The sequence below is a fragment of the Natrix helvetica genome (genome assembly GCF_964273705.1).
Source record: "Natrix helvetica genome assembly, chromosome: Z".
Lineage (NCBI taxonomy): Eukaryota > Metazoa > Chordata > Lepidosauria > Squamata > Natricidae > Natrix > Natrix helvetica.
The window spans coordinates 87,969,201-87,996,169 of NC_138554.1; the positions used below are offsets into that span (position 1 = coordinate 87,969,201).

Consider the following 26,969-nt stretch of genomic DNA (forward strand, 5'->3'; position numbering starts at 1 on the left):
TAAAATGATTTATTTGTGGAAATCTTAACCTTTTAATAATAGTCCTTTTTGAAATCCAGTATATATCAGCCACTTCAATAAAAGCATGGTGTAAAAGAATTTGCAAGGTGCTTTTACAATCTGTTGCAAGGCACTCGGCATGAGATTGCCTTTAAAGAAATCTTAACTCAGTTCTGAAAGAAAATTAACCATAACTGCGTTTACATACTGTTGTTTTTAATCATTTAGTCATATCTGACTCTTGGTGACTTTATGGGCAATTGCTCTCTATGCTACCCTGTTAAGCACAGCTTCTTTCAATTGTTGCATGTTCAACTTTGCATCAGATTTGATGTTATCAAGCCATTTACATAAACCTATATTCTATTCTTGTAGTCACTCTCTTTTCTTGCCCTCCATATTTTCTTGTACCACTTTCAATATTTAAATTCTAAGTACATCAAAGGAAGGCCCAGGATAGAAATTATCTTTTTTCTATGTTTAGGATAGCCATTTGAATATAATTGATATATGTTAAGCTGTACCTTTAGAAGTGCCTTTGCACTGTTCTTTCTGAAGAACATGCTTCTCCAAGTGAGAAACGGGGAAAGTTGGACTTTAGGAGGAGAATGCAGTTATAGCTAGTCCTCAACCATTCATTCACAGGCTGTTTGGGTTATGATTATTCAGAAATCAATTTCTGAAGTTACAGTCATTGCAGTACACACACACACCCCATATGATAAAAATTCAGGTACTTGGCAGCCTGACTGCAGGGCAGTGAAAATGGCTAGGGCCGCTAGGCTGAGGTAGTTTGGAGGGACTGCTGGAATGGCCGACACCAAGTGATGTGATCAAATGTATGGGAGTAGCCAGTGCACAAGGGAATATATGATAATTGTTGGCTGGGAGATGAGAATTGAAAAAATATAATTTACTTGTACTTTAGTAAGGCATTTGATAAAATACACCAGAACCTATTACTTGATAAGATAGAAAAATGGGGGTTGGACAGCATCAGCACTAGATGGATTCGTAACTGGCTGACCAACCACACTCAGCATGTAGTCCTCAATGGAACTGCATCAACAGCACTGAGACAGCCTTGGTCGCATTGGTCGATGATCTCTGGAGGGCCAGAGATAGGGGTTGTTCCTCTATCCTGGTCCTATTAGACCTCTCGGCGGCTTTTGATACCATCGACCATGGTATCCTATTGCGCCGGTTGGAGGGGATGGGAGTCGGAGGCACCGTTTTGCGGTGGTTCGGCTCCTACCTCTCCAACCGGAAGCAATGTGTGTTGACAGGGGGGCAGAGGTCATCCCTGAGGCCACTCACTTGTGGGGTGCCACAGGGGTCGGTCCTCTCGCCTCTCCTGTTCAACGCATATGTGAAGCCGCTGGGTGAGATCATCCGTTGTTTTGGGGTTGAGTACCATCTTTACGCTGATGATACTCAGCTGTACATTTCAACCCCAAACCACCCCAACGAGGCTGTCGAAGTGATGTCCCGGTGTTTGGAAGCCGTCAGGGTCTGGATGGGGGACAACAGACTCAAACTCAACCCCTCCAAGACCGAGTGGCTGTGGGTACCGGCACCTCGGTTCAGCCAGCTGACTCCATCGCTGGCCATAGGGGGCGAACAACTGTCCCCCGTGGAGCGGGCGCGCAACTTGGGCGTCCTTCTCGATGCCCGGCTGTCAATGGAGGACCATGTGGCAGCCGTGGCAAGGGGGGCGTTCCACCAGGTCCGCCTGGTGCGCCAATTGCGCCCCCTACTGGACCGGAGTGCCCTGCGCACGGTCACTCATGCGCTGGTGACGTCTCGCCTGGACTACTGCAATGCCCTCTACATGGGGCTTCCCTTGGGACGCATCCGGAGACTGCAGCTAGTTCAGAACGCAGCCGCGCGGGTTATTATGGGAAGTACACGTTACTCCCACGTAACACCTCTCCTGCGCGAGCTGCACTGGCTACCTGTGGCCTTTCGGGTGCGTTTCAAGGTATTGATCACCATCTTTAAAGCGCTCCATGGCATAGGACCTAGTTATCTGCAGGATCGCATCCTACCACACACGTCCCTGCGACCTATCCGCTCACACAGGGAGGGGCTCCTCCTGGTGCCGTCTGCTAGGCAATGCCAGCGGGCGACGCCTAGGAGTAGATCCTTCTCTGTGATGGGCCCAACCCTCTGGAATGACCTCCCCCCAGACATTCGAACTACCACCGACCTCCGTTCCTTCCGGCAAAAGTTAAAGACTCACCTATTTCAATCAGCTGGCCTGGCACTTTCTTAGTTTTACCTCCCGGGGATTTATTTTATTTTAATTGGGTTTGGGGTTTTAATTGTGATGTTTTTAGGATTAGAATATATTTATTTCTTAGTACAGCCTATCTCCCCCTCCAAATGTATCTTAAATGTATTTTATTATTATGACCGATTTTATTTGTATTGACTGTACACCACCCCGAGTCCCTTTCTGGGAGAGGGGCGGTCTAAAAATCTAAGAAATAAATAAATAAATAAACATGGAGGGAAGTACTGTATGCAATTCAGTGCCCCAAGGCTCTGTTTTAGGTCCAGCACTCTTCAACATCTTCATCAATGTCTTGGATGAGGGGATAGATGAGGAACTCACAAATTTGCAGATGACATCAAGCTGTCAGGAATAGCCAGGACTCCAAAAGATAGGCGTAAAATACAGAAGGATCTTGACTGACTTAAACATTGTGAGCTATCTAACAAAATGAAATTTACCAAAATGGTAAAAAAAGTAATTTAGTCAAGAAAAACCAAATGCAACATAGGTGGTACCTGGCTCGGTAGTAGTAACTGTGAGAAAGATCTTGGGGTCCTAGTGAACAATCACTTAAATATGAACCAGCAGTATGCTGCAGCTGTCAGAAAAGCCAACACAGTTCTAGGATACATTAACAGAGTGATAGAATCAAGATCACGTGAAGTGTTAATACCACTTTATAATGCCTTGGTAAGGCCACACTTGAAATACTTCATCCAATTTGGTCGTCATGATGTAGAAAAGATGTTGAGACTCTAGAAAGAGTACAAAGAAGAGTAATAAAGATGTGATTGAGGACTGGAGGCTAAAACATATAAAGAACAGTTGCTGGTATCAAATGTCTAGTTTAATGAAAAGAAGGACTAGGGATGACATAATAGCAGTGTTGCAATATCTCAAGGGCTGCCACAAAGAAGAGGGAGTCAAGCTATTCACCAAAATACCTGAAGGCAGGACAAGAAGCAATAGATGGAAAATAATCAAAGAGAGAAGCAACCTACAAGTAAGGAGAACTTTCCTGACAGTTATAACAATTAATCAGTGGAACAACTTGCCTCCATAAGTTGTGAATGCTCCAATACCAAAAGTTTTAAAGAAGAGATTGGACAACCATTTGTCTGAAATCGTATAGGGCAGTGATGACGAACCTTTTTTGGCTCCCCTGCCAAAAGTGGGGTGGCAGGGGGTCGTGTGCGGGTGTGCCATACCCATAATGCTATGCGTGCGACACCCCCCCCCCCGCACGTGCATGCACACCCGACCAGCGGCACCACACACACACATTTTTGGCCCTGTTTTTTCACTCTCCCCAGGCTCCAGAGGCTTTCTAGGACAAACCGGAAGTTTGGGAAATGTAACCTGTTTGTCAGTAGGTCCATTTTTCACCCTCCGGAGCCTTCAGGGGCTTTCAGGAGGCTTTTCTGAAGGCTCTGGAGGGCAAAAATCAGCCCTATGAGCAAACAGGAAGGCTCCGGAGGGCGAAAAACGGCCCTACAACTAAAGCAGAAGTTTGTTCCTTAATTTCCGGTTTGCGCCTCCGGAGGGTGAAAAATGGTCTCAAAAGGTGGTTAGCTGTGCCCTAACAAATGGCTCCTTGTGCCACCTGTGGCACGAGTGTCATAGGTTTGCCATCAGGGGTATAGGGTTTCCTGCCTGAGCAGGAAGTTGGACTAGAAGACCTCCAAGGCCCCTTCCATGTCTATCATTCTAGTCTACTCTAGTCCAGCCCAGTCCAATCCATTCTTATCTGTACTAAAATCAGAGATCCATGTCTGATTTCTAAGTAATCCATAAAAAACATATTTTCCATTTTGCAGTTTTTCTACTTCTTTAAGTGTTATTCAGGCATTGATTAGTCAGATATCCAAATATGATCAGGGAATTTACAAATATTTCTGTCTTTTTGTATTCTTCATCATATAGACATCCCATGCTGTATTTACATATTGTAGTCCCTTTTTTCAACTTGTGTCTCTTTATGAAGTCTGTGGAGCCTCTAAAGGGCTAGATGAAATAAAGCAAACTAAATGTGAATTCCACAAAACAAAAGTAGTGTTTTGGAAAAGAAAAATCTGGCCCCAGTGGAATTTCTGGATAGAATCACCCTGTCTCTGAAAGAGCTGGGATGTTGTTTAGAGTTCTTCTGGATTTGCAGGTGCCAGATAAGAGAACTTGACAAGGATAACTTCTGTGCATCTGGGGCTGGTGTTCAATTAGTGGCACTCCTTGCATCATTGATTCCTGTACACATCACCTCAAAGTAATACAGTTGGAAAATTGTCTACTGGAGAAGTTTCTAGAGATTCTGTCATCCAGGTCATGGTTGTCTCAAAGGTGCTTTTTCAGGAGACACCTGGACTTTCTTGTTTTTTCCTTGAAGATGTTTTGCTTCTCATCCAAGAAGCTTCTTTAGCTCTGACAGGATAGTGGGGAATGGAAGGATTTAAAGTCCTGGCAGATAGCTGGTCATTTGCATCCTTTTAAGAGGGTCATTGAAGCACTTGGAGATTTATCTATGTCTGAGAACACAGATAAACCTCAGAACAGAAAAACATCTGAGAACACAGATAAACCTCTAAGTGTTTCAACAATCTTCTAAAAGGATGTAAATGACCAGCTGTCTGCAAGGAGTATGAATGGCAAAGGCATGGCAATTTTCTTCTCTGTCCAAACATTTTACATGTCATTGGATATTTCTGTGGGTTTGGTTTTACTCATGTGGAAAGCTCTGCATATTTGTCTTCTCTGGAAAATAAGATCTCCCTTTCTTATTTCACAGGCCCATAGAGTTTGGTGCAGAATAAGGCTGAAGAGATCTCCTCTGGCTGGTTACTGCTTCTTGCTTGCATTATCTGTGATTGCTTTTACAAACCTCTGTCCTACATCCTTGAACAAGTACAAAGATTTGAATTTCCAGGACTTGCCTAGAGAGATGCTTCATATGAAACCTGACCTTTCTAAGCATCTGCAGATAAATGTCACTATCCCTCATGTACAACAGCAACAGCATTTCAGCTTAGGCAAATGGACTCAGGCACAGGGAAGACAACCCCTTTCAAATCCCAGTCCAGTTTGCAAACAGAAAAGCCTGCCACATAGACAGGGTGAAGTAAGTCATAAAGGTTTTAACAAAAGAAAAAAATTCCCTGCCCAAATTAAAAACCATAACATTGCAGCAGAAAATGACGTTGACCTTGGCAGAAGATTCCAACATGAAGAGTATCCATCCAGGTCTAATGGGGAAAAAAGCAGCTTTGATAGGACTTTGACTCTAAAAGATGTTGGAAGAGACCCGAGTTTCCCACTGCACCCAAGCAAGAAGGAAGTAAATTGGAAAGGACAAAGGCAGTTAGCCCCCTTTCTACTTCCTTTACAAAATGGAAAGCCTGGAGCCTTTTTATTTCTCAAGGACAGTCCTCTAAGCAAGCTCACTGTATCACAGGAGCAATGTAAGCCACATGGGCAGGCAGCTAGTGCTGCCCACCAATCCTTAGGTTTAATCAAAATTCTTATCTCAGACAAACACTCCGTCCAGATCACAATGAACACTCAGGAACAGAGGGATAATACTCATTTCCATAATCTTCAGAGATCTTATCTTTGGACTACAGATCCAGAGAAGCTGAAAAAATCAGAACAATGCAGAAACCTGTGGTACAATGGTTTTAATTTGAAAGAGGGGAACAGGCTGAGGTTTGCCGAAGCAAACCTTCCATGGTTCACTCTGGATGATGTGGAGAAGATGAAGCTTCTGGCCAATGGTACAGTGATAAAGAAGGACCGAATTCTTGGCCATGGGCAAATAATTAGAGTTGCTCTATCATATAATCAAGATGCCCTTTTTCACGACTCCCAAAGTTTGTGTTTGAATGGGCTATGTGGCTTAATCAAAAGGTCCACTGATCTCTATGAAGTTCTTGCATTCCATTTGGACAGAATTTTGGGGCTGCGCCGGAGCTTACCTGTAGTGGCCAGGAGATTTTGCAGCCACTTGCTACCTTACAAGTACACCAATGGTGTTGCTAGGCCCATTGTATGGTGGGCACCAGATATACAGCACTTGAATGATTCTAATAATGATCAGAACTCCTTTACTATAAGATGGTTGCAGTACCAGGACTTGTTGCAACAGCGGTGTGGCATGGAAGATTCCAGAACATCACTTGGGAAAAGTCCTTGTTTGACTGTCCTACATTCTGAATGGGCTAAATTGGCACTCTTTGATTTTCTTCTGCAGGTAGACTGGTGGTAGATCAATATTTTGGATAGGAGCCAAGTTACAATACAATACAAAACTTTGCAATTTATGACAAAAATGTCATCAAATCTGATTATATACAAAGAATACTCTATCAAGTTTACAATAGGAACGGGTTCATACTAGTTTTCAATTCCAAATGGTAACTGATTGTAATTTAATGAAGAATGGTTTAGACATAATATAATATATTAGAGGTTTGGGATACATTTTTCAGTTGATAATAATTTAAAGCAGTGGTTCTCAACCTTCCCAATGCCGCAACCCTTTAATACAGTTCCTCATGTTGTGGTGACCCCCAACCATAAAATTGGTGTCTCAGTTCCTGAGACCATTGAAAATATGTGTTTTCTGATGGTCTTAGGCGACCCCTGAGAAAGGGTCGTTTGACCCCCAAAGGGGTCCCGACCCACAGGTTGAGAACCACTGATTTAAAGAGTATTAATTAATAATTAACTGGTACATAAATATGCAATGAATATGTGCTATAGTAATTTCAGTTGACTCATCATAATAGTAAAATTCCATATTTCAGAGTTCAGAGTTTGGAAATAATCTCTCTGATTTCACAGTCAGGGATTATCTAATTGTGGAAATTTGTCCTTTGATAAGCAACTTGATGTGTCTTTTCACGTTATTCGGTAGTTTTAATCAACACAGCAGAAACACATGCTGGAGATCTATCGGTGACTAATTCCAATTTAGGACACAATAAAATCCAGAGTTCTTAAATAGCCTGCAGAAGACGGTTTCATACATTCCATATTAAAGCAGTAGAAACATCGTTTCCAATCTCCTTAGTTCACAGAATTATTATGATGGTAGAAGTGTACTAAATGAATAAATAACCTTCCCCCAGTAGTTTTGAAAACACTAGGCATGCCCCCTTGTTTTGACGTTCATGAATATGCATATGACAAATTTACTCGTTTTCTCACAAAGTACACCATTATTTGTGCTAAGTTGTTATTAATGGATAAATAGAAATTAGTTGTAAAGCATAAGGATAGCTTGTATTTTAGTAGAATTAGTAATAGAAAGATTTTTATTCTGTATTTTGATCACAGTAATATTTAGGATGCCTTATAAAAGTTCTTAAAGATATCAGAATACAAATATAAAATTCAAAAAGCATGCAGGACCAAATAGAAAATAACTAAATAGAAGTTGTTGTTTTTTTATTAAAAATGCATTTCATCTGTCCTTGGCCCTTGGTTAAAATTTTTAAATCCAAATTTAATTTGTATAGTGTTCATTGGTTTATCTTTAAAATAGAATTTTAGTTATTGCTTGTTGCTAATTGTTATAATTTCTATTATGAACACAGAAAAACTGAATGCAAGCTAATGCTTTTCTCAAATATCCAACTGTGTGACAGTGTAAGCTGTAATGGGTTCCGGGGAGGCGGAACCGGAAGGTATTAGATGGTTCCGCCCCAAGCGCCTGATGGAACCAGATAGGTTCCAGACGGAGCTTGGGCCACCTCCTGTGGACTTGACCCGCCCCCGAGTGGAGGACCTGGTAGACGCATGGAATAGTGCGACTACCGGGGCCCTAGACCGGGTGGTGCCTTTGCGGCCTCTCCTGCGGCGATGAACCACCCTGGCCCCTTGGTTCACCGAGGAGCTAAGGGTGATGAAACGCCACAAGAGACGCCTAGAGAGTCGTTGGAGATCCTCCCGTTCCGAATTTGACCGAGCACAGGCACGAGCCTATCTGAGGACGTACCTTGTGGCATTAAGAGCGGCCAAACGGCAACATTGCGCCGCTCTTATTGCGTCCGCAGATAACCGCCCTGCCGCCCTGTTTCGGGTGACTCGCTCCCTCTTGTCTGAGAGACCGCGGGAAGCCCCTTTACAGGGCAGAGCAGAGGAGTTTGGGAAATATCTACAGGACAAAGTCGCTCAAATCCGGATGGGATGGGCCCCTTTCAGTGGTCCAGTAGAGACGCCCGTGGCGAGTCTTGAGGGACCGCTTTGGGAGGAGTTTGACTCGGTTGCCATCGAGGATTTGGACAGGTTGCGTGGACGTCTGCGACCCACCACATGTTTATTGGACCCGTGTCCCTCCTGGCTTGTACTGGCATCCTGGGAGGTTACGCGCGACTGGCTCCTGGGCCTAGTGAACGCCTCGTTGGGTGAGGGGTCTCTACCGGCCGCCTTGAAAGAGGCGGTGGTGAGGCCCCTGCTCAAGAAGCCTTCCCTGGACCCAATGGACCTAGTCAATTATCGTCCAGTCTCAAACCTTCCTTTTTTAGCGAAGGTTGTAGAGAGTGTGGTGGTACAGCAGTTCCCACGTCACCTGGAGGAAAATGATTATCTAGACCCGCGCCAGTCCGGCTTCCGTCCCGGGCACAGCACGGAGACGGCCTTGGTCGCATTGGTGGATGATCTCTGGAGGGCCAGAGATAGGGGTTGTTCCTCTATCCTGGTCCTATTAGATCTCTCGGCGGCGTTCGATACCATCGACCATGGTATCTTGTTGCACCGGCTAGAGGGGTTGGGAGTCAGGGGCACCGTTTTATGGTGGTTTGGCTCCTACCTCTCTGACCGGACGCAACGTGTGTTGGCAGGGGAGCAGAGTTCGACCCGGAGGTCACTCACATGTGGAGTGCCACAGGGATCGGTGCTCTCGCCTCTCCTGTTCAACACATACATGAAACCGCTGGGCGAGATCATCCGTGGTTTTGGGGTGGGATATCATCTGTATGCTGATGATACTCAGCTATACATTTCCACCCCGAACCACCCCAATGATGCCATCGAAATGATGTCCCGGTGTTTGGAGGCCGTACGGGTCTGGATGGATGGCAACCGACTAAAACTCAACCCTTCCAAGACGGAGTGGCTGTGGCTTCCGGCCCCCCGGTTCAACCAGGTGCTTCCATCTCTGGCCATTGGGGGCGTGCAACTAGCCCCCATGGAACAGGTGCGCAATTTGGGCGTCCTCCTGGATGCCCGGCTGTCCATGGATGACCATGTAACAGCCGTGGCAAGGGGGGCGTTCCATCAGGTCCGCCTGATGCGCCAATTGCGCCCCTTATTGGACCGGGATGCCCTACGCACAGTCACCCATGCGCTAGTGACGTCTCGCCTGGACTACTGCAATGCTCTCTACATGGGGCTTCCCTTGAGATGCACTCGGAGACTACAGTTGGTCCAGAACGCGGCCGCGCGGGTGATTATGGGGAGGACTAGATACTCCCCTGTAACACCTCTCCTGCGCGAGCTGCACTGGCTTCCTGTGGTCTTCCGAGTGCGTTTCAAGGTTTTGATTATGATCTTTAAAGCGCTTCATGGCTCAGGACCTAGTTACATGCAGGATCGCATCCTGCCCCACACATCCCTACGACCAATTCGCTCACACAGAGAGGGACTTCTCCGGGTGCCGTCCACCAAACAGTGTCGGGGGGCGACACCCAGGAGCAGAGCCTTCTCTGTGATGGGCCCAGCCCTGTGGAATGACCTCCCCCGTGACATCAGGATTATTTCCGATCTCCGCTCCTTCCGTGTACAGTTGAAGACCCACCTTTTTCAACTATCTGGCCTGGCTCAACCGTAATTTTTTCGTTTTCCCCGACTGTTTTTTAAATTTTAAATTTTTATTGTATATTGGGTTTTATTATTGGGGTATGTAAATGGTTTTAATTGTCTAAATGTTGTAATTTATTACCTCCTCCGTACATGTATGTCTTCGTATATATGTATGTTTATGTGTTTGTACACATGTGTTATGTTTTATATGTCTTTAGTGTACGCCGCCCCGAGTCCTGCCTGGAAAGGGAGCGGCTAATAAATTCAATATTATTATTATTATTATTATTATTATTATTATTATTATTATTATTATTATTATTATTATTATTATTATTAATGCTTCAAGAACCATTTACACTCTGGCATAATGAATGGCTTTCAGCATATTAAGCATGAAATCTTTGTTGAAGTTGAAAAAACTATCTTGATTTTTTCTGACTCCTCTATGGATGTCCCTGATTAGATTGATGGTGGAGAATATTGTAAAAGCAACTTGCTTTAAGCTAAGAAATTTTCAGAAGGCCAGTTTAACACAGGCCTATTAGCATCATTGTTACTTTTCTATGGGATCATTTTCTTGCATAGAATCAAGTATAAAGCATCAGTAAAAGCAATATGGTCATAGGCAATAGCTGCAGTACCCAATGTGATTAAGAGCTGGGAAAGTAGCAACTATAAAGATTCTATCTGCTGATGTGCTGAATCCTATATTGCATCATTTACATTATCCTGAAAATGAATTTGTCTCACCTGGGAAAGTGACAGTTCTTAGATCAGATGTAAGCTTTTTTTTATTTCTTATGCTATCCTGGGAAAAACCTGTACTTGATGGATTGTAGAAATTAAACAGGCAAGTGTCCTGGGCTCTCAAATGTTTCAGGTCATGATGCTTTTTCTATGATAGAGAAGCTTTTAAGGACAGAAACTGCAGAGATTTACAGAGGCTTCTTCAAGCAGACAGTCTTATAAGAATTCTACTGAGACCAGTCACATTTTTACTCCTAAATGTTACTGAATAAATTATTATAATGTGTTCACAACAATGTGAAGTCACAGCTGCCAGTTCTTTAGCTGGTGTTGACCTTGATACACACTGAATTCTTCCCAAGAACCTAGAATGTTGTAATATATTGACATAGTATATGTGCAGTTTATTATTATTTTACTCACTGAGGAATAACACAGTTTAAGAAACAAAGGAATTGCATCTCCTCCTCCTTCTCCCACTTTCCCCTAAAACTGGCTGCCTTGATTGGAATCACAATCATCCCATAACTCCTCATACCCCACAGAAAGACATATTGAGTTTTGGTGGCACAATGATTAGAATGCAGTATTGCAGGAAAACTCTTCCCACAGCTTGGACTTTAATCCTGATGGGTTCAAGATTGACTCAGCTTTCCATCATTCTGAGATTGATAAAATATCCCAGATAGTTGCAGGCAATATACTGACTCTGTAAGCTGCCCAGAGAGTGCTGTAAGTGCTATGGGGCAGTATATAAGTCCAAATACTATTGCTATTGCTATATTGCTAATGTTTTTTGTGCTATGAATCACCAATAAAATTGTAATTGCTCTACCCATAGCTCTTGGCATGGCAAGGTTTTTAGGTGAGAAAAAATAACTTCCTAAGATGAGACTCTATGCCCTATAAATAGCTTTACTTTTTAAAAAATCAGACATTTCAGCCTTTCATTGTTAAATACAAAGTACAAAAGAAGCAGTTGGCTTTTGTGTTTGGCTCTTCAGCTTAATTACTTTGTTTTCCATGATATTTGATGCAGTACTATTCTTATGAGAAGGGGAGACATGCCTCTGATTAATCAACCACCAAACCCCCACCAGGGGTTCATTTTTTCTGCAGTCATAAAAGACAAGAGCAGAAACTAGTTTCAAGCCTCTTATCTAAAACACCTGGGAAGCCTACAATACCTAGTTTCCACTTGAAATGATGCTGCAACTGTGCTATTGTTATTTCAGTAAATTAAACATCTTTCTGAAAACAATAGGCAGTGTTAAAACCAGGCATCCATAGAACATGGAAAAGTTCTGGAGGGGCGGGGCTTGCTGCCAGCATGAATGGCTGCTTGGACAGAGAGCTCTGTTAGCAGCAGCCAGATCTAACGTCCGGAGGGGGTTTGCTGAAAAGATTTTGATAAGCCAAGCCTTCCTGGAGGGAAGACTGAAGAGAGAAGGTTAGTTTGACACAACCATAGGACGGCAATCCATGGTCTGTGCTTGAAATCTCCTTCATATCCCCGGACGTGGAAGAGGGCGACAGTAATGGCCGTCCCAAAATGCTGACAAGAGTTCAAAGCAAGCGAGGATTTATTACAGAGAAGCTGTCGGAGTTGCGAGTGATCTTGGAGAAGGTAATTCTATCCTAAAACAGCTCAAGAGATTAAGGGCTCCAAGAAGAAGTGGGGGGGACTGCTTACCCTCCTTTATCACAGCGGCGAGAGAAATATGCTGAGTGAAAAATGGAGGCTTTATCTTTTTACTCTCTGAACTGTCTGATAAGCTGAACCTAAACTAATCTGTTAACATAACAAGGCCGGCTGTAAATAACACAGATACATTCAGGGGGTTTTGAGTTAATTATACAAGTCTTGAAGGCTTGAAGGAAGAAATATATCTTAGCAACATATATATGTGGATTGATTGCAGTTGGTTAGCTTCTGGACAAGTGGAAGAGCGACATATACTGGCGAAATCTAGAATTTCCCCCCCTCTTAATACCTTAAGAGAAAACAGGATTTTTGCTGACTATATTCTCTGGATAACCTTTGGATACTACTATCTGGAGAGAGAGAAAGAAGATCTATCGGAGCAGGGGAACCCAGAACACTCTTATATAATTATCCAACACAGGAGGGACGCATCTAAGGTTGAACTTAAAAAATAGGAATTAATGTTATAATACTACCATCAAAGTAATATACCGTTTTTGTTATTGTTATTGTTGTAAGATTATTAATCCTAACTCCTTTCGATATTATTGGCACTAATACTGATTAATCTAGGAGATTGTTTGAGCATAATATAATAACTATAAGCATTCTACTCTTAGATTTTATTAAGTTATCAAAATAGATTAATAGAAAGTTAGGAGTATTATAAATGTGACATACACACACATATATATACAGTGATAAATCGATAAGTCTCTCACACTATCTCGCTATCCTATGACAGCTGTTCCCATATAACATACGAACTAATTGATATATAGAGTTTACTACCCCCTATCACTATTTAAAATTGATAATTGAGTAGAGGTAGAGGGAAGAGGAGAGGGAGAGGAAGGAAGGAAGGAAGGTAGGAAGGTAGGTAGGTAGGTAGGTAGGAAGGAAGGAAGAAAGAAAGAAAGAAAGAAAGAAGGAAGGGAGGAAGGAGGGAGGGAGGAAAGAAGGAAGGAAGAAAGAAAAGAAAGAAAGAAAGAAAGAAGAAAGAAAGAAAGAGAAAGAGAGAAAGAAAAAAGAAAGAAGAAGGAGGACTGGAGAAAGTTACGAGGGAGAGAAGTAAGTGGGAGTTCTGGAAAAAAATTAAAGTAGGGATCCAATTCCTCCAAAAAATGACAAGTAGTACAAATTTAACGAAAATTGGCACGGGGAAGAAGCCAGCATCCCAGCCATCCCTAGCAGCTGCCAGTCCCTTGAACCAAAGATCTTCGGAGGATATGCCTCAGAGACAAAGATCCAACTCAACTAAGGAATTGCAGATGATACTACAGAACATGCAGGAGGCAATGGCTAAAAATCACGAAGAACTTAAAAAGGATATTAAAGAAATAAGGAGTGATACGGTAGAATTAAAGGAGAGAATGCAGAAGATGGACGATAAATTTGAGAAGTTCCAGGAACAGATCAATAAACACGAACAAAGAATAAATGTAATAGAAGGAAGGTTGGAAAAGGAGGATGAAAAAATGGAGCAGCTGAGTGCTAGGCTGATCCAGGCAAACAAGGAACTTGAGTTAACGGTCCTCGCGTTAGAATCGGAGAAAGCAGCCCAATTCCTACGGTTCCAGAACGTAAAGGAAGAAAAAGGCGAGGATTTACCAGACACGATGGCAGACCTAATGGCAAAGGCTTTGGGAATAGAAAAGGATGAGATGGCAAGTGAGATTGACGAGACGTATAGAATACAGACAAATTACGCAAAAAAGAATAATCTACTAAGAGAAGTTCATGTAAAGTTTGTTACAAAATCAATACGTGATGAGGTGCTGAATAGAACTAGAGACAACCCGATAATTTACAACCAACGACAACTAACAGTTCTAAAACAGGTACCGAGGAGAATTAGAGAATTAAGAAGGCCCTATCAATTTTTAACATCTGTCCTGAACAAATTTAAAATTAACTTTAGATGGCTGATGCCGGAGGGCGTACTGGTAACCTGGAGAGATAGAAGATTTAGAATAGACACAATAGAACAAGTGGAAGACTTTTACAATACCCTTGTTGGGCAGGAGGAGGAGAAAGACGAAGGAGAACAGGCGGGAGCAAGGAGGCAAAGATCCAGGGCACAGATAAGAAGAGAAAAGGAACCATTGGAGACACGAAAGGAGAAAGAAGTCGTTCTAGACGAAAAAGGGGAAGAACCAAAGGAAGTGAGAGAAATAAGGGCAACAAGAAGCACACAACCCAAATACACATAGAAGTATGTCGGGAGAAGTCAAGATTCTATCATTGAATATTAATGGTCTAAACTCACCCCAGAAGAGGAAAACAATATTTAATAAATTAAAACACTTGAACTATGATATAATTGCAATGCAGGAGGTCCACATGACTAAAAGACAGATCCAGATCTTAGAATGTCCTAGATTGGGTAAACTTTACGCGGCACTGGCTGACCAAAAGAAAAGAGGAATAGCATTATATGTCAAAGACACAATTCAGACTCAACTAATCTATCATGACGAGGAAGGGAGAATACGAATCGTGGAAATAATGTTAAACCAAAAAAAGGTGTCACTGGTTGTAATATATGCACCTAATGAAGGCCAGGAAAATTTCTATCATAGACTACATAGCATTATTCGAGAGATGGGAAACGAAAATGTTTGTTTACTGGGTGATTTCAATGCTATAGTTGACCCGAAACAGGCTATAAAAGTGGAAAGAAGAGAAAAGGAGCTAGGAGAACTTTGCCAAGGTCATTCTTCCAAATGGCTGAAGAACTTAATCTGTTTGATGTATGGCGAGAAAGATGTCCAGAGGGTAAGCAATCTACCTTCTACTCGAATAGACACGAATCCTGGTCAAGGATAGATATGGTCTGGCTGCCAATGGAGCTAATCTCAGAAGTGAAGGAGATAGATATAGAACCCAATCTATGGGCTGACCACAATCCCATGAGGATTATTTGGAAAAAAACAAAAGGGCAGTTACCGTTGGTTACTCAATAGATCAATTCTAAAAGACCAGGAATATATTAAAAGAGTCAACCAAGAATTAAGATTGTTCTTCAAAGAAAACAGACCAGGAGACACATCCATACAAAACCTATGGGATACGACTAAGGCATTTATAAGAGGGGTCACAATATCAGCCACAGCCAGGAAGAAAAAAACCAAGAATCTAAAAATAAGAAAGCTGAAAGAAAGGTATAGAAATTTAGAGAGTGAACTGCAAAAGAAACCGCAGAACAGAAGTATAAAAGGAAATATGGAACTGATTAAACATGAATTGGCTATATTTGAAAAAGCAAAATTGGCACAATCTATAAAAAAAGCAAAACAAAACTTCTTTGAGAATGCAAATAAACCGGGGCGATGGCTATCCTATAGGTTGAGGAAGCAAAAACAAGAGAACTGGATTAATAAACTACAAGATGAAAAAGACGAGATCTGCTACCAACTAGAGGAAAAGAAAAAGATTACCCAAGAGTTTTATGAACAATTATATAAATAAAACTTTCGGTTACAATGTGGAATTAGCTAAGGGGGAAAAACTTTGGATACTTAATCAGAAATTAACATTGGCTACGGCGTATAAAGAAAATCTTTACAAGATGTTCTACAGATGGCATCTCCTGCCAGCACGGCTTTCTAAAATGTTTAAAAATTTGCCCCCAAATTATTGGAAGTGTAAAAAAACACCAGGCACTTTCTATCAAATGTGGTGGACGTGCAATGAGGCAAAAAAATATTGGAAAATGATTCAATCATGGTTAGAACAAATGGTGGGAGAACAAATTATGTTTAAACCAGAAACTTTTCTCCTAGGCATAATACCGGAGGGGTTTAAGAAAGATACACTCTATCTAATCATACATATACTAACTGCAGCGCGCATAACCTATGCACAGCATTGGAAAAAAGAAAATACACCATCAGAGCTAGATATAATCAGAAAAGTGTTGGCCTGTGCAGAAGCAGATAGGCTCACTTTGAAACTTAAAAATAAAGGGGAATCAGAATATTTTGAGGTATGGAATAGATTTTATGATTGGTATAAGTTAAGATGACAAGACTGGAACAAATGTATATATTGTGATCGAAGAGAAGGACAGACAATGTATTAAGTAGATTAACTGTTAATGGTTGAAACTAGCTGTACATAATGTGAATATATGATCACTCCGACTCCACGGCACTGCATTGTTTTAAATGTAAGATATATACATTATATATATATATATATATATATATATATATATATATATATATATATATATATATATATATATATATATATATATATATATATATATATATATATATATATATATATATATATATATATATATATATATATATATATATATATATATATATATATATATATATATATATATATATATATATGCTGGTTTTGTTGTATTCGGGTCTTTTCCCGTGTAAGGTTGAGATTGTCTTTGCAACGTTTCGGCAGGATCACACCTGCCATCTTCAAGCTGAGGGCTTTTTTTTTTTAAGCCCACAGCACAGCACTGTCACGTGACATCATGACTTTTCCCCCTTTTCTAAACCAGCCATGGGTGTGGCCATTACGTGACACATCCAGCCCACGAGTTTGACAGCCCTGCTCTAATGTTTCTTTACTCATACTTCCCTTGCCTGAAATTTACCTTTTTCCTTACCTGATGCTCTCCAGAAATGCTGGATTTATAATTCCATAATTCCCAACATATATGAAAGGAACCAGGTTGGGAAAGAAGAGCTTATAACCATACTACTAGGAGATAGTTCTAGAGATTATGTATCTTCACATAATCTCTCATTTAATTCTGAGTCCTGTTGAACTAGTTTAAAGTAAACATGCATGTGATAAGGCTAAGTAGATACCCAAAATTTATATTAAAATATTTTTTTAAATTCATAGCTGCAGACTGTTGTTTCTTTTCATGTAAATGTTTAGCAGGTCATTGGGATTATAAATGCAATTCAAAGAATAATGAACACTAGAGGGCCAGCGTTGGGAGCACTGGAAGTTGGTTTGTGTGATACAGTCTGTTGGTTATTACACATCACAGAGCAGAATACATAAAAGCAAAACCAATTCAAAACAAGTTATAACAGCCCTAAAAAAACCTAAAGAGGGACCAAACCATTAGCATCTAACCCTAGCACACAAACCAACTAAAGCTCTCCAAGACATCTTAACTAAACCAAAACCCCCAGAAGCCCATGAAGAAGAAGAAAAGTCATCTATAACACAGAGTGCAAGTACTGTAGCAACTACTATGAAGGACACAGGGAGAATATTAACTGTGTATCCATCAACCCACCCTTGCAGGCAGAAGACACAATGAATATTCCTTAATCTCACAATACCAAGACAGATTTAACCAGATATAGATGAGTTGGTTGCAAAGATAATTTGTGGCATAGGAATTTCAGAAATCTTCCCATTCCCACTCTGAAAAGGAATCTGTGGAGGAGTGGGTGAATAGCAGTAATTTCAGTGACACCAATTGTGTAAAACTGGTCCTGGGATGTTTTTTGAAAGGTGTCAATATTTTCCCTGGCAACTCGACAGTGAGAAAGCAGAGTGATAGTTGAACACCTACCAACTTTCACACTTTCAAATATTCTATGAACAGACCATCTGTTCTAATGCTGAGAATATCCACTCAGTTTTATTAAAGAAATAACTGAACTTTCTCCTGACATGAAATGAGCCCAAGAAACTTTTATTGCATGAGTGGATTTAAGTAAGCATATTTCACTAAACACATTTACAGAAAAGGAGAGCTATTATTCTCTGTGATGCCTAAATATATGTATATGTAATTAGTGCTTAAAATCTTTCAGTCCAAGAGATTGCGTTGAGGCAAGGATTCTGGAAGAGTGCTTCATGTTGAAAGTATGGATCTACCCCAAAGCGGTTCTACTTTATTAGGCTTTATTGGGCCTCTTAGAAGCATTCCCCAGTAAATGTCTTCCTATGCCATTGGATCCAGATGAAGCTAAGCAATGATGCTGTTATCTGGAGAAATAAGACTTTGGCTGGAAGCCAACCTTTCTATTTCACAGAGTGCTCTGATAGAATGTTCTTAGGACACAATGGAAAATTGAGAAGAGCTCATCAGAACATGCAAAAGGCATTAAAGTGAGGCCCTGCTAGATGTTGGAGATCATATTATTTGACTGAAGTCATTATATGCTGTGCTGTGCAAATACATCTTTCATTTCCTTGAAATGATGATAGGTCTGTCATTCCTATTATGAACTTTTCATCCGATTTACACAAGCCAACTGCTACATGAATCTGTACGGCACTGCAGTTGGCAGTATTTGCTTTTGTTTGTTAGAATATGCGAGCAGTGTCCCTTTTGTAAAGAACAACCACAACAAGGAAAGCAAAGAGTTAACACAGGAATCCTTGGTTGAACAAGTTAATATTGAAATGTGAGTCAAGAGCATGATGATTGGCTTTGGGGCTAAGTAAAAAAATAAAGCAGAGTATGTGGGGAGAGCAGGGAGGGAGGGGGAGGGGGAGAGAGATTTCGGCCATTTTTGGCCTGTGCGAGTCCCGTTTTTGGCCCGTTTCAGGTGGCAGGGATAGGTGGTGGTGGCTGTAGTGATCCCCACCGCCTAGAACAGGCCAAAAATGGGATGTGCAGAGACAAAAAACGGGGGGGGGGATGGAGGCCAAGAACAACTCATTATTGCATTCATCTGCTGAATCAAAAAGTTCTGACCTTCCCAGTATGAGAATGAACAATAGATGTGATTTAAGAAAAAAAAAGAGATAAAACACACTGACATATGTAAACTTCATATTGCAATATTAAGTACAGTGCAAGCAAACACAAGATTTAAACTATATGAATGCAATGCTGAATACTACTACTTTTTTTTAAAAAAAGATGTTTTATTTGCAGTTTTCTTTTCACACCGTACATATTTTGTGGACAGTGTAATGACTGGGTCAAATCTTTTTTAAACAACGCTAACAATAATAATACAAATAAGTATGTGTATCATAATCTTCCAACTTCAATAATACTATTCTTTCTTTATAATCTTTATCATTTTCCCCATTAAACCTAGATAACATTTCTTTGTGCCATGTATTTGTTATCCCCTACTAAATTACTAATATTTAATATTTTTAAGAATTATTCATTATTCCACTATAACTTCAATATTCCAAATGTGTAGTACTACTAATAAAGCCAAAATTAACAATATTTAATCAATCCTGAGAGTGTATCTCAAAATCCCACAATTTCTAATCCTTAATATTTTAAAATCACACTTTAATGCACTATTAATGTTGATAATACAATTAGATTACCTAATCCTAAATTTCCATCTACCAAGCTCAACTTATTTTTAGTTATAATAAGTTGTATTATCTGTTAATATATATATACTACCATTTTCCCTATTTGTATTTTCCCATTTTATTAATATGTTTTCTCATTATTCATCATCTCTTAACCTTTTTGAAATTTCATCATTTATTGACTTTTTAGTCAGCCTTTTATCTTTTGGAATCTTGTAGCTCTTTTTGATATATTTATGCCTACTGAACATTCCCTTCTGGGTGCCCTTTTCTCTTTCTGCTGTATTATTTCAATACCCATCAACAAGACTTCCTTTTTTTTAAAAGAGATTTTTCTTTTTTCTTTCTGTTCTATTATAAACTTTTAAGGCATTCTCTAATTGATTCATACTTATTAATCATTTCTCTTCTTTATTTTTAGCTTCTTGCATCTCATTTTGATTTTTCCCTTCCACTGCTTCTTTAAATTTCATCTATTTCCTGAATATCATGTTGCCCCCCCTCAATTGTTGAGTGACTTCTACATTCATTTTTGTGTCTTTAAACAATCCCCTTCTCTCCTTATTGTTCTTCATCGTTTCATGCACAATTTTTAACATCAAGAATATTTTTTCATATGCCTCCGTTATCCCCTGTAGATCCATTTAATAATAATAACAACAACAATAAGTATATTTATATGGTTCCAACATCTCAATATTTAAAAACTCCTGATTAATAAAATTTCATCAATCTCACAATTATACCTCCAAAACACCTAAATTTATAATCTTTAAAATTCTTTAGTAATTTACAGTGTTATAGTTTTCTCATTATATATCTTCCCAATTGTCCAAATTTTAAAGCCTTATTTAACTTCCCTTCTTTTCTCTTTTTTTCTATCACCTTTCTTCTTTTGTCTTATAGAATGTTCTGTTTGGATTTTGACATTAATAGTCCATATCCAAATTAACCCACTAGATTCCTTCAATCTTTCAGATCCATAATCCAATAGCCCCATGATGGCGTGTGTGTTGGAAGTGGCATGCAGAGCCATCTCTACGGGCATGCGGGGCTGTTGCCCCTTGCTCTTCTGGATTCCAGCATGCTGGCCAGCTGGTTTTCATGTGCGGGGGCATGCCAGAAACCGGAAGAGCAGCTGCCTGATGAGAATGTGTGTGCCAGGAAGATGATCTTCCTGTTTCTGGCATGCACATGCATGTTGGTCACTTGGTCTTCTGGTTTCTGGTCCGCATGTGCAGGCAAAGACCAGCAACAGGAAGAGCAACAAGTGCACGTGCCAAAAGACGCAGCGATGGGATCCTGGCGGTCACTTCCTAGGGGAGCAGAGCTGTCTGACAGGATGGGTGGGCTGGGGCTTCCCTCCCTCCCCATCCGAGCAAGCTTCTTGCGCAGCCCCAGCCCTCCAGCTTGCAACGCATCCATGGTCTGAAGAACCTGGCTGGCTTAGGTGTCCCAGAAGAGCTGGCCCCCGCACAGCCCCCCCCTCCAGCCATTTCTGCCAAGGAAGCACAACTGCTTCCCAGCTGGCGTGCTGTCCCTGACATTTCTCTCACCTGGCTCAGCTCCTGCGCAGTCCCACTGCCTCAGAAGAGCAGCAGCCACAGGGGGAAGGGCAGGAGCAATCAGCCTGCTCCCATGCCGGTGAGCTGGGCTCTCGGCAACATCTCCATGCGTGAGGAGCTGTGCTCTCCTCGGCCCTTCGGGGGCAGCTTGCCATTTTGACACTCAGTGCCATAAAGGTTTGTATGCGTTCCTGTTTTGGCACTTAGTGCCGAAAAGGTTTGTCAACACTGTGTAGGATCTCCCGATAGTGGTTATCAATTGGATTTCACAAGGCTTGGTGTTTTCTATTACTATTTTCCAGCAATTCTCGCCCAAACGTCAACCAGAAGTCCTTGAATACTTCATGGAATTCTTTAAATGGTTCTCCAAGGTATTGGACTCACTTTGCAGGTATTTTTGGGGAGCCTGCATGCACAGCAGTCTCACTTCTGCAGATCTCCATGAACAGCTATGAACATAATGGAGATGCCAATAGGTACAGCAGTCAAATGAGGATGATTATCCCTCCAAAGCTCATCCTGTCTGGCTCTGAATTCAAAGTTGCTACCCTTACAAACATTCAAAATTTCAAAGGCAATTTATATAGAGAAAATGATAATATCAGAGTCAGAAAAAGACATACTGATGTTGTATACAGCAGTAAGGAAGAGAACTAGGAAATCTTTTAGAAAAGAAGGTTATAACTTAAATAGATGCAATATTTTCACAATTGTTGGAAAGAGAGAATGCATATCTCTACTTGTCAGTCAGGCAATCGGGCTTTTTTAGTAATGAGACCCATTGATGATAGAGGCTTGTGTATATCCATGTACCATGTTGGACTTTGTAATTCCTACACCCATTATGTTTACACTCTTCATTAACAGATGTAATTTAAAAATTAGCAATCTAGACTAGAATTTAGGTTCGAATTTGAGCTAATGTGCAATCTACTAAACCACACTGTTTTTATCTTACTTGATCACACAATGTCCAAGAAAGACTATCCTAGTATTGTCACTTATCAATTAGCAAATACTGTAGTTGCCTTATGTAAAATGAAAAGTTCTTTATCTGATATGACTAAAATAAAACTCTGATCCCCCTCCTACTTTCCATATTTTTCACAGGTCCATGATCGTCTGGATCGATACTGCTGTGGTTTCCAACCAGATTTCTCTGAGCCTTGTGTTCAGGAATTGCTCCATGAGAAATGCCGAAATCCTGCAGAACTGTTTTTGGTCCATATTTTGGTACGCCCAATTATTGTTGAAGCTAAGTGATTTACAGAATACTCAACTTACGTGGGCATCTGTCTGTGTGTGTGTGTGTGTGTGTGTGTGTGTGTGTGTTTCTGTATGTATGTGATCAGTTTTAAAAACTAGTGACCAGCTTGAGTGCCCTCCTAAGGAACTGGGTGAGCAATATACAAACACACATACACCACTGTTCATTACAGTAGCTACAATATAAAGTGGGGAGCTTGCCCCATGATCTAAGAAATTAATAAACAACTATGCATATGTATAACTCTTAAGGTATAAACTGGGAAGTACTTAAGGTGCTCCTTCCCTAGGTATTAAAGGCATTCTACCTTGCCAGGGAAGGAAGGGAAACTTATTCTATAACTTTGTTGCTTATGCTTATCCAATTCCTTAGGAGATTCCTCAAGCTATAGTTTTTAAAATCCATCCATCACTTAAAATCCATCCATCAGTGATTTAACTGAAATTTTCACAGAAGAACACTGAACTCAGAAGTGCCTTGTAAAGATTTTTGAGTTAGAAGCTCCAAATTTTCAGAGAAGACTCCCTCATTTTCTACAGTTATTTATTTTTCATGTTTCCTCCAGTGGTGGGTTGCAGGCGGTACGCCCCGGTATGGGCATACCGGAGCCTGCCCGGAGCACCGGATACTGTTCTGGTACGGTGCTCTGGAGGGCCCACCCACCCGCCCAAGCTCCTTACCGGTCTTTTAAGTCTTTGGCACTTCCGTGCATGCGCATGGCGCGTACAGCACCTGTGCGATGCTCCGCTGAGCAGCTGGAGTGTTGTGGAGGCTCGTGGAGGTGCTAAGATGCATGTGTGTGCTGCGTGTGTGTGCATGTGCACTGCGTGCATCCATGTGGACGCCGCTGGGCCCGTTCCAACCGCACCGGTATGAATGGGATCCAGAACCCACCACTGGTTTCCTCCCATTGGTCTTATGTTGTATGTTTCCTTTTTCTTGAATTTTCTTTTTCTTGCAATATTGTTGTAGAATAAGTAACCCTAAATATGATGAGCAGCAAGGCAAACTCTCCAAAAGTTCATCAAACATTGTATTAGTCCATTTACTTCATTACTCTCTTCTCAGTTAATTGCCAGTTGACATTTTTTCCTTCTTTCAGGTGCGGAAAAGCAAGCCTTCTCAGTTAGTATTTATTGACAATGCAGGAAGACCTTTCCACTCTGAAGCGAAACTTAATTTCAGACTTCTGCAAGGGATAGATGGGTAAGAGGGATGATAGAATATCTGAGCTAACAGAAGGTCAGTTTGATGGGGTACAAATAACATTTCCAAAAAGAAGGGAATCAAGTGATGATTTTAATCAATTTTCCTTTCTATTATATCCTGCAATGTCCTGGAAATTAGCATTGATGGGGACCCTCAAACTCTCAAACATAATGCATAAAGGGAGAGGAACTGGACAAAATCATTTGGATCTGCAGAGTGAATCTCCATTGGATTTTGGTCTCTCTACTCATACAATTTAAAAACCTTTCATCTGTAGAAAAAGTCAAATCTATGTAGATTGAAGACTAATCAGTGAGGGAGAAAAGATAACTTACAAGTCTTTTTGTCTGAAGTTTTTTTTTTCATGTTGCTTCCTTTGAGTCAAGCTTGACATGATATCAAGTGTTCAGTTGTGTTTCGTGTGTTTAGTATTTTTTAAATTACCATTTTGGATTTCTTCTTGTCATTTGGGTGAGAAGGTTCTTAAATCCAATCACATTGTCTGCTAAACAGGAGGAGACAAAATTTGGTTACAATGAAAACAATGATAGCACGATGATGCTGTTTATTTATTTATTTATCATATTTAGAAACCACCCATCTCTTTCATAGAGCAATTCTGAGTGGTGTACAAATAAACATAAAAACATAAAAGATACTTGTGAGTACTATAGTAAAAATAATTAAAAGAATAGAAGACTTAAAATTGAAAATATGAGGAGAGAGCCCTTAGAGAGTTAACCAGCCGATGGTGATGTGCTCTTCTATGGACCCTAAGTGAGTCAGTAATTGTTTACTGCAATTATATATCTGTGTTCCCAGATGAAAACCTGCATACAAAAAACATGTAAGATTACAGACTTTAAGACACAAAATTTTCTGCGACATATAGTTTTATGGACTACAATTCTTTTCTTTAGATGAATTGAATTATAATTCTTGATAATTTATGAATGTCGTTAAGATTAAGTATGTTTTTAGTCAACACCCTTGAAATCATGTCGTTTGCAAGAAATATAAAAATGTTGTGAATCTGCATGTTTATAAAGTAGAGGTATTATTCTGTTAAGTTTCAGGGGAATCCCCTTCTCTATTTATATTCTTTTCAGGTTTCCTCGGACAGCTATAACAATGCTCCAATCAGGATGCCTACAAAACCTGCTTTTACAATCCTTGCATGTAGATACAGAATTCTGGGGAAGTCAAGGTGGATATGAAGGTCTGAAGTATTGGCTTAATACCATTGACAGGAGAGGCCAGGTTCTGCTTCAATACATTAAAGAACATAATTTGACCATCACTGAAGATTCCTTGGATTAGCTTTTAATGAAAAGTATTATACATACTCTGCTTTAGGAAAGAGCATTGAACTCTGGAAAGACCCAGTGCCCTGGTGACAGGCAGGCATCCTGCTAACTACAGAAGCTGTTCTACATGAATTCAGAGAAATAAAATGTATGAAATAAAATTGTAAAGGGTAGTATGGCTGGATAATCATACACCAGAAACAGAATGAAAATGTTGTAACTAATATTAATACAGCCTCAGATGGATATCCTTGTGAGGGATTTCCACAATACATTTCCATATAAAATGTCCTCTATTTTCCTAATCAAAGTTTGTTTTATGATGGCATGATGTTTTAAACAGATAAGAATTCTGACTTGACACGCATGATCCATACCACTTTAATGATATAGAACCAGCTCCCCTAATCTATTGCCCTCCATGTTACAGGGTGGAGATTCTGAGTTGCAATCCCAACATTATCTAGAATGTATCCTCTTGAGAGAGACTAAATTAGAAGGAAGGGGTGGAATGGACCAGACTTTGATTATTTTGTTCCAAATTGTCTCAAAATCCAGAAACTCCAATTTTCTAATTTCACAGAGTCAAAAGGAAGTAACTTAGTTAGAACTCAGCAAATTTCATAAGGATTCAATTATATTGGTTAGAGCCGGATAAAAATGCTGAATATTTCTTAAAAATGTGTTGCTTGCCATCATATTGCTAGTGATGCTTCTTTAAAATGGATTTGATTGACTGCAGGGGCTGTAAAATGGATCAGCAACACAAATTCACCAGGTCTTTCCATAATCATGTATTATTGAACCTTCTCCATTTGTAAGCATGTCCTGGATTCCAAAATGTCTCAGTATCAGGTAACTTTGTATAGCAGCCTGGCACCTTCACTGCTTGTCCGTTCCAGCAAACCACAGCTTTGAAAAGCTCCATCTTAAAATTGTTTCTGCCTTTCCTCAGTCACAGTTGGTTGTCATGGAAATTATTAAGGTGGCTTGCCATGGAAGGCAGCCATCAGCAGCTAAAAAAAACCCTTTATGAAATAAATACCTTATTTTCATGTAAATCAATTCTGCTTATGAGATGGGAGAAGGTGAGAAAAGCAAAGCTGACACTGTCCGCAGTACAGAAAATAGCGTTTTGTGATATTTTTGGTGTTTTTATTCTATTAAAAATCCCAGGCTGCTCCTCACAACTCACTAGGCAAATGTCAGGTAAATAATTTCTCTCCCATAACCCTTCATATTCTTTATAGGAAAATCAGATGAGATACCGACAGTACTGATCTGAAAGAAACAAACAATTCAGAATCCATTTTTATATAGGTTTTCTATTAAAGCCTATTAAAATGAATGAAGCAGTTTTCCAATTTGCCAGATTACTTCTTCATACTGTACAAAATCCCACACAAAATGAGGTGGGTAAAATACAGACAAGTTCAAAAAGTCAGTGCTTATTTGTAAGGTTAAAATGAAAACTCAATATTAAAAACAGTAGCTGCAGTTAGAATTAATTTGTCACCAATGAATAGGCTTATTAATTTGGTCCCTACAAAATAATTTTCTACTACCAAGTTTTGAAAAGCAAGGCTCAAAGAATGCCTTAAGAGAAGCATGCTAAATCAGAAATGAAAAGAAAGGCACCAATCTTTATTTTAGTGAAGCTTGAGATTCACTATATCATCGTATTTTATTTTCAAATGTTATTGATTAGACTTGTATGCTTCCCATCTCACCTTTATGTGACTTTGGGTGGCTTACAAACATTAAAAGCAGATAAACATTTAAAACAACAACAACAATAATG

At 40.3% G+C, this 26,969-nt stretch overlaps 1 protein-coding gene across 3 annotated transcripts in view; it reads left to right on the top strand.

Annotated features, from left to right (window-relative positions):
* The window catches only part of GASK1A (golgi associated kinase 1A), a 39,271-nt gene extending 12,994 nt beyond the window's left edge, over positions 1–26,277 (top strand). The window contains exons 2-5 of one of the 3 annotated variants that reach the window (XM_081971139.1): positions 5,058–6,515; positions 22,496–22,618; positions 23,755–23,858; positions 24,971–26,277. In XM_081971139.1, the coding sequence (XP_081827265.1) occupies positions 5,058–6,515; positions 22,496–22,618; positions 23,755–23,858; positions 24,971–25,181 (1,896 nt within the window). In that variant the 3' untranslated portion in view covers positions 25,182–26,277. Of the gene's footprint in view, positions 1–5,057; positions 6,516–22,495; positions 22,619–23,754; positions 23,895–24,970 lie in introns of all 3 variants that reach the window. The other 2 variants (XM_081971140.1, XM_081971141.1) reach the window with 2 other exon arrangements.
* The last annotated feature ends 692 nt before the right edge of the window (positions 26,278–26,969 follow it).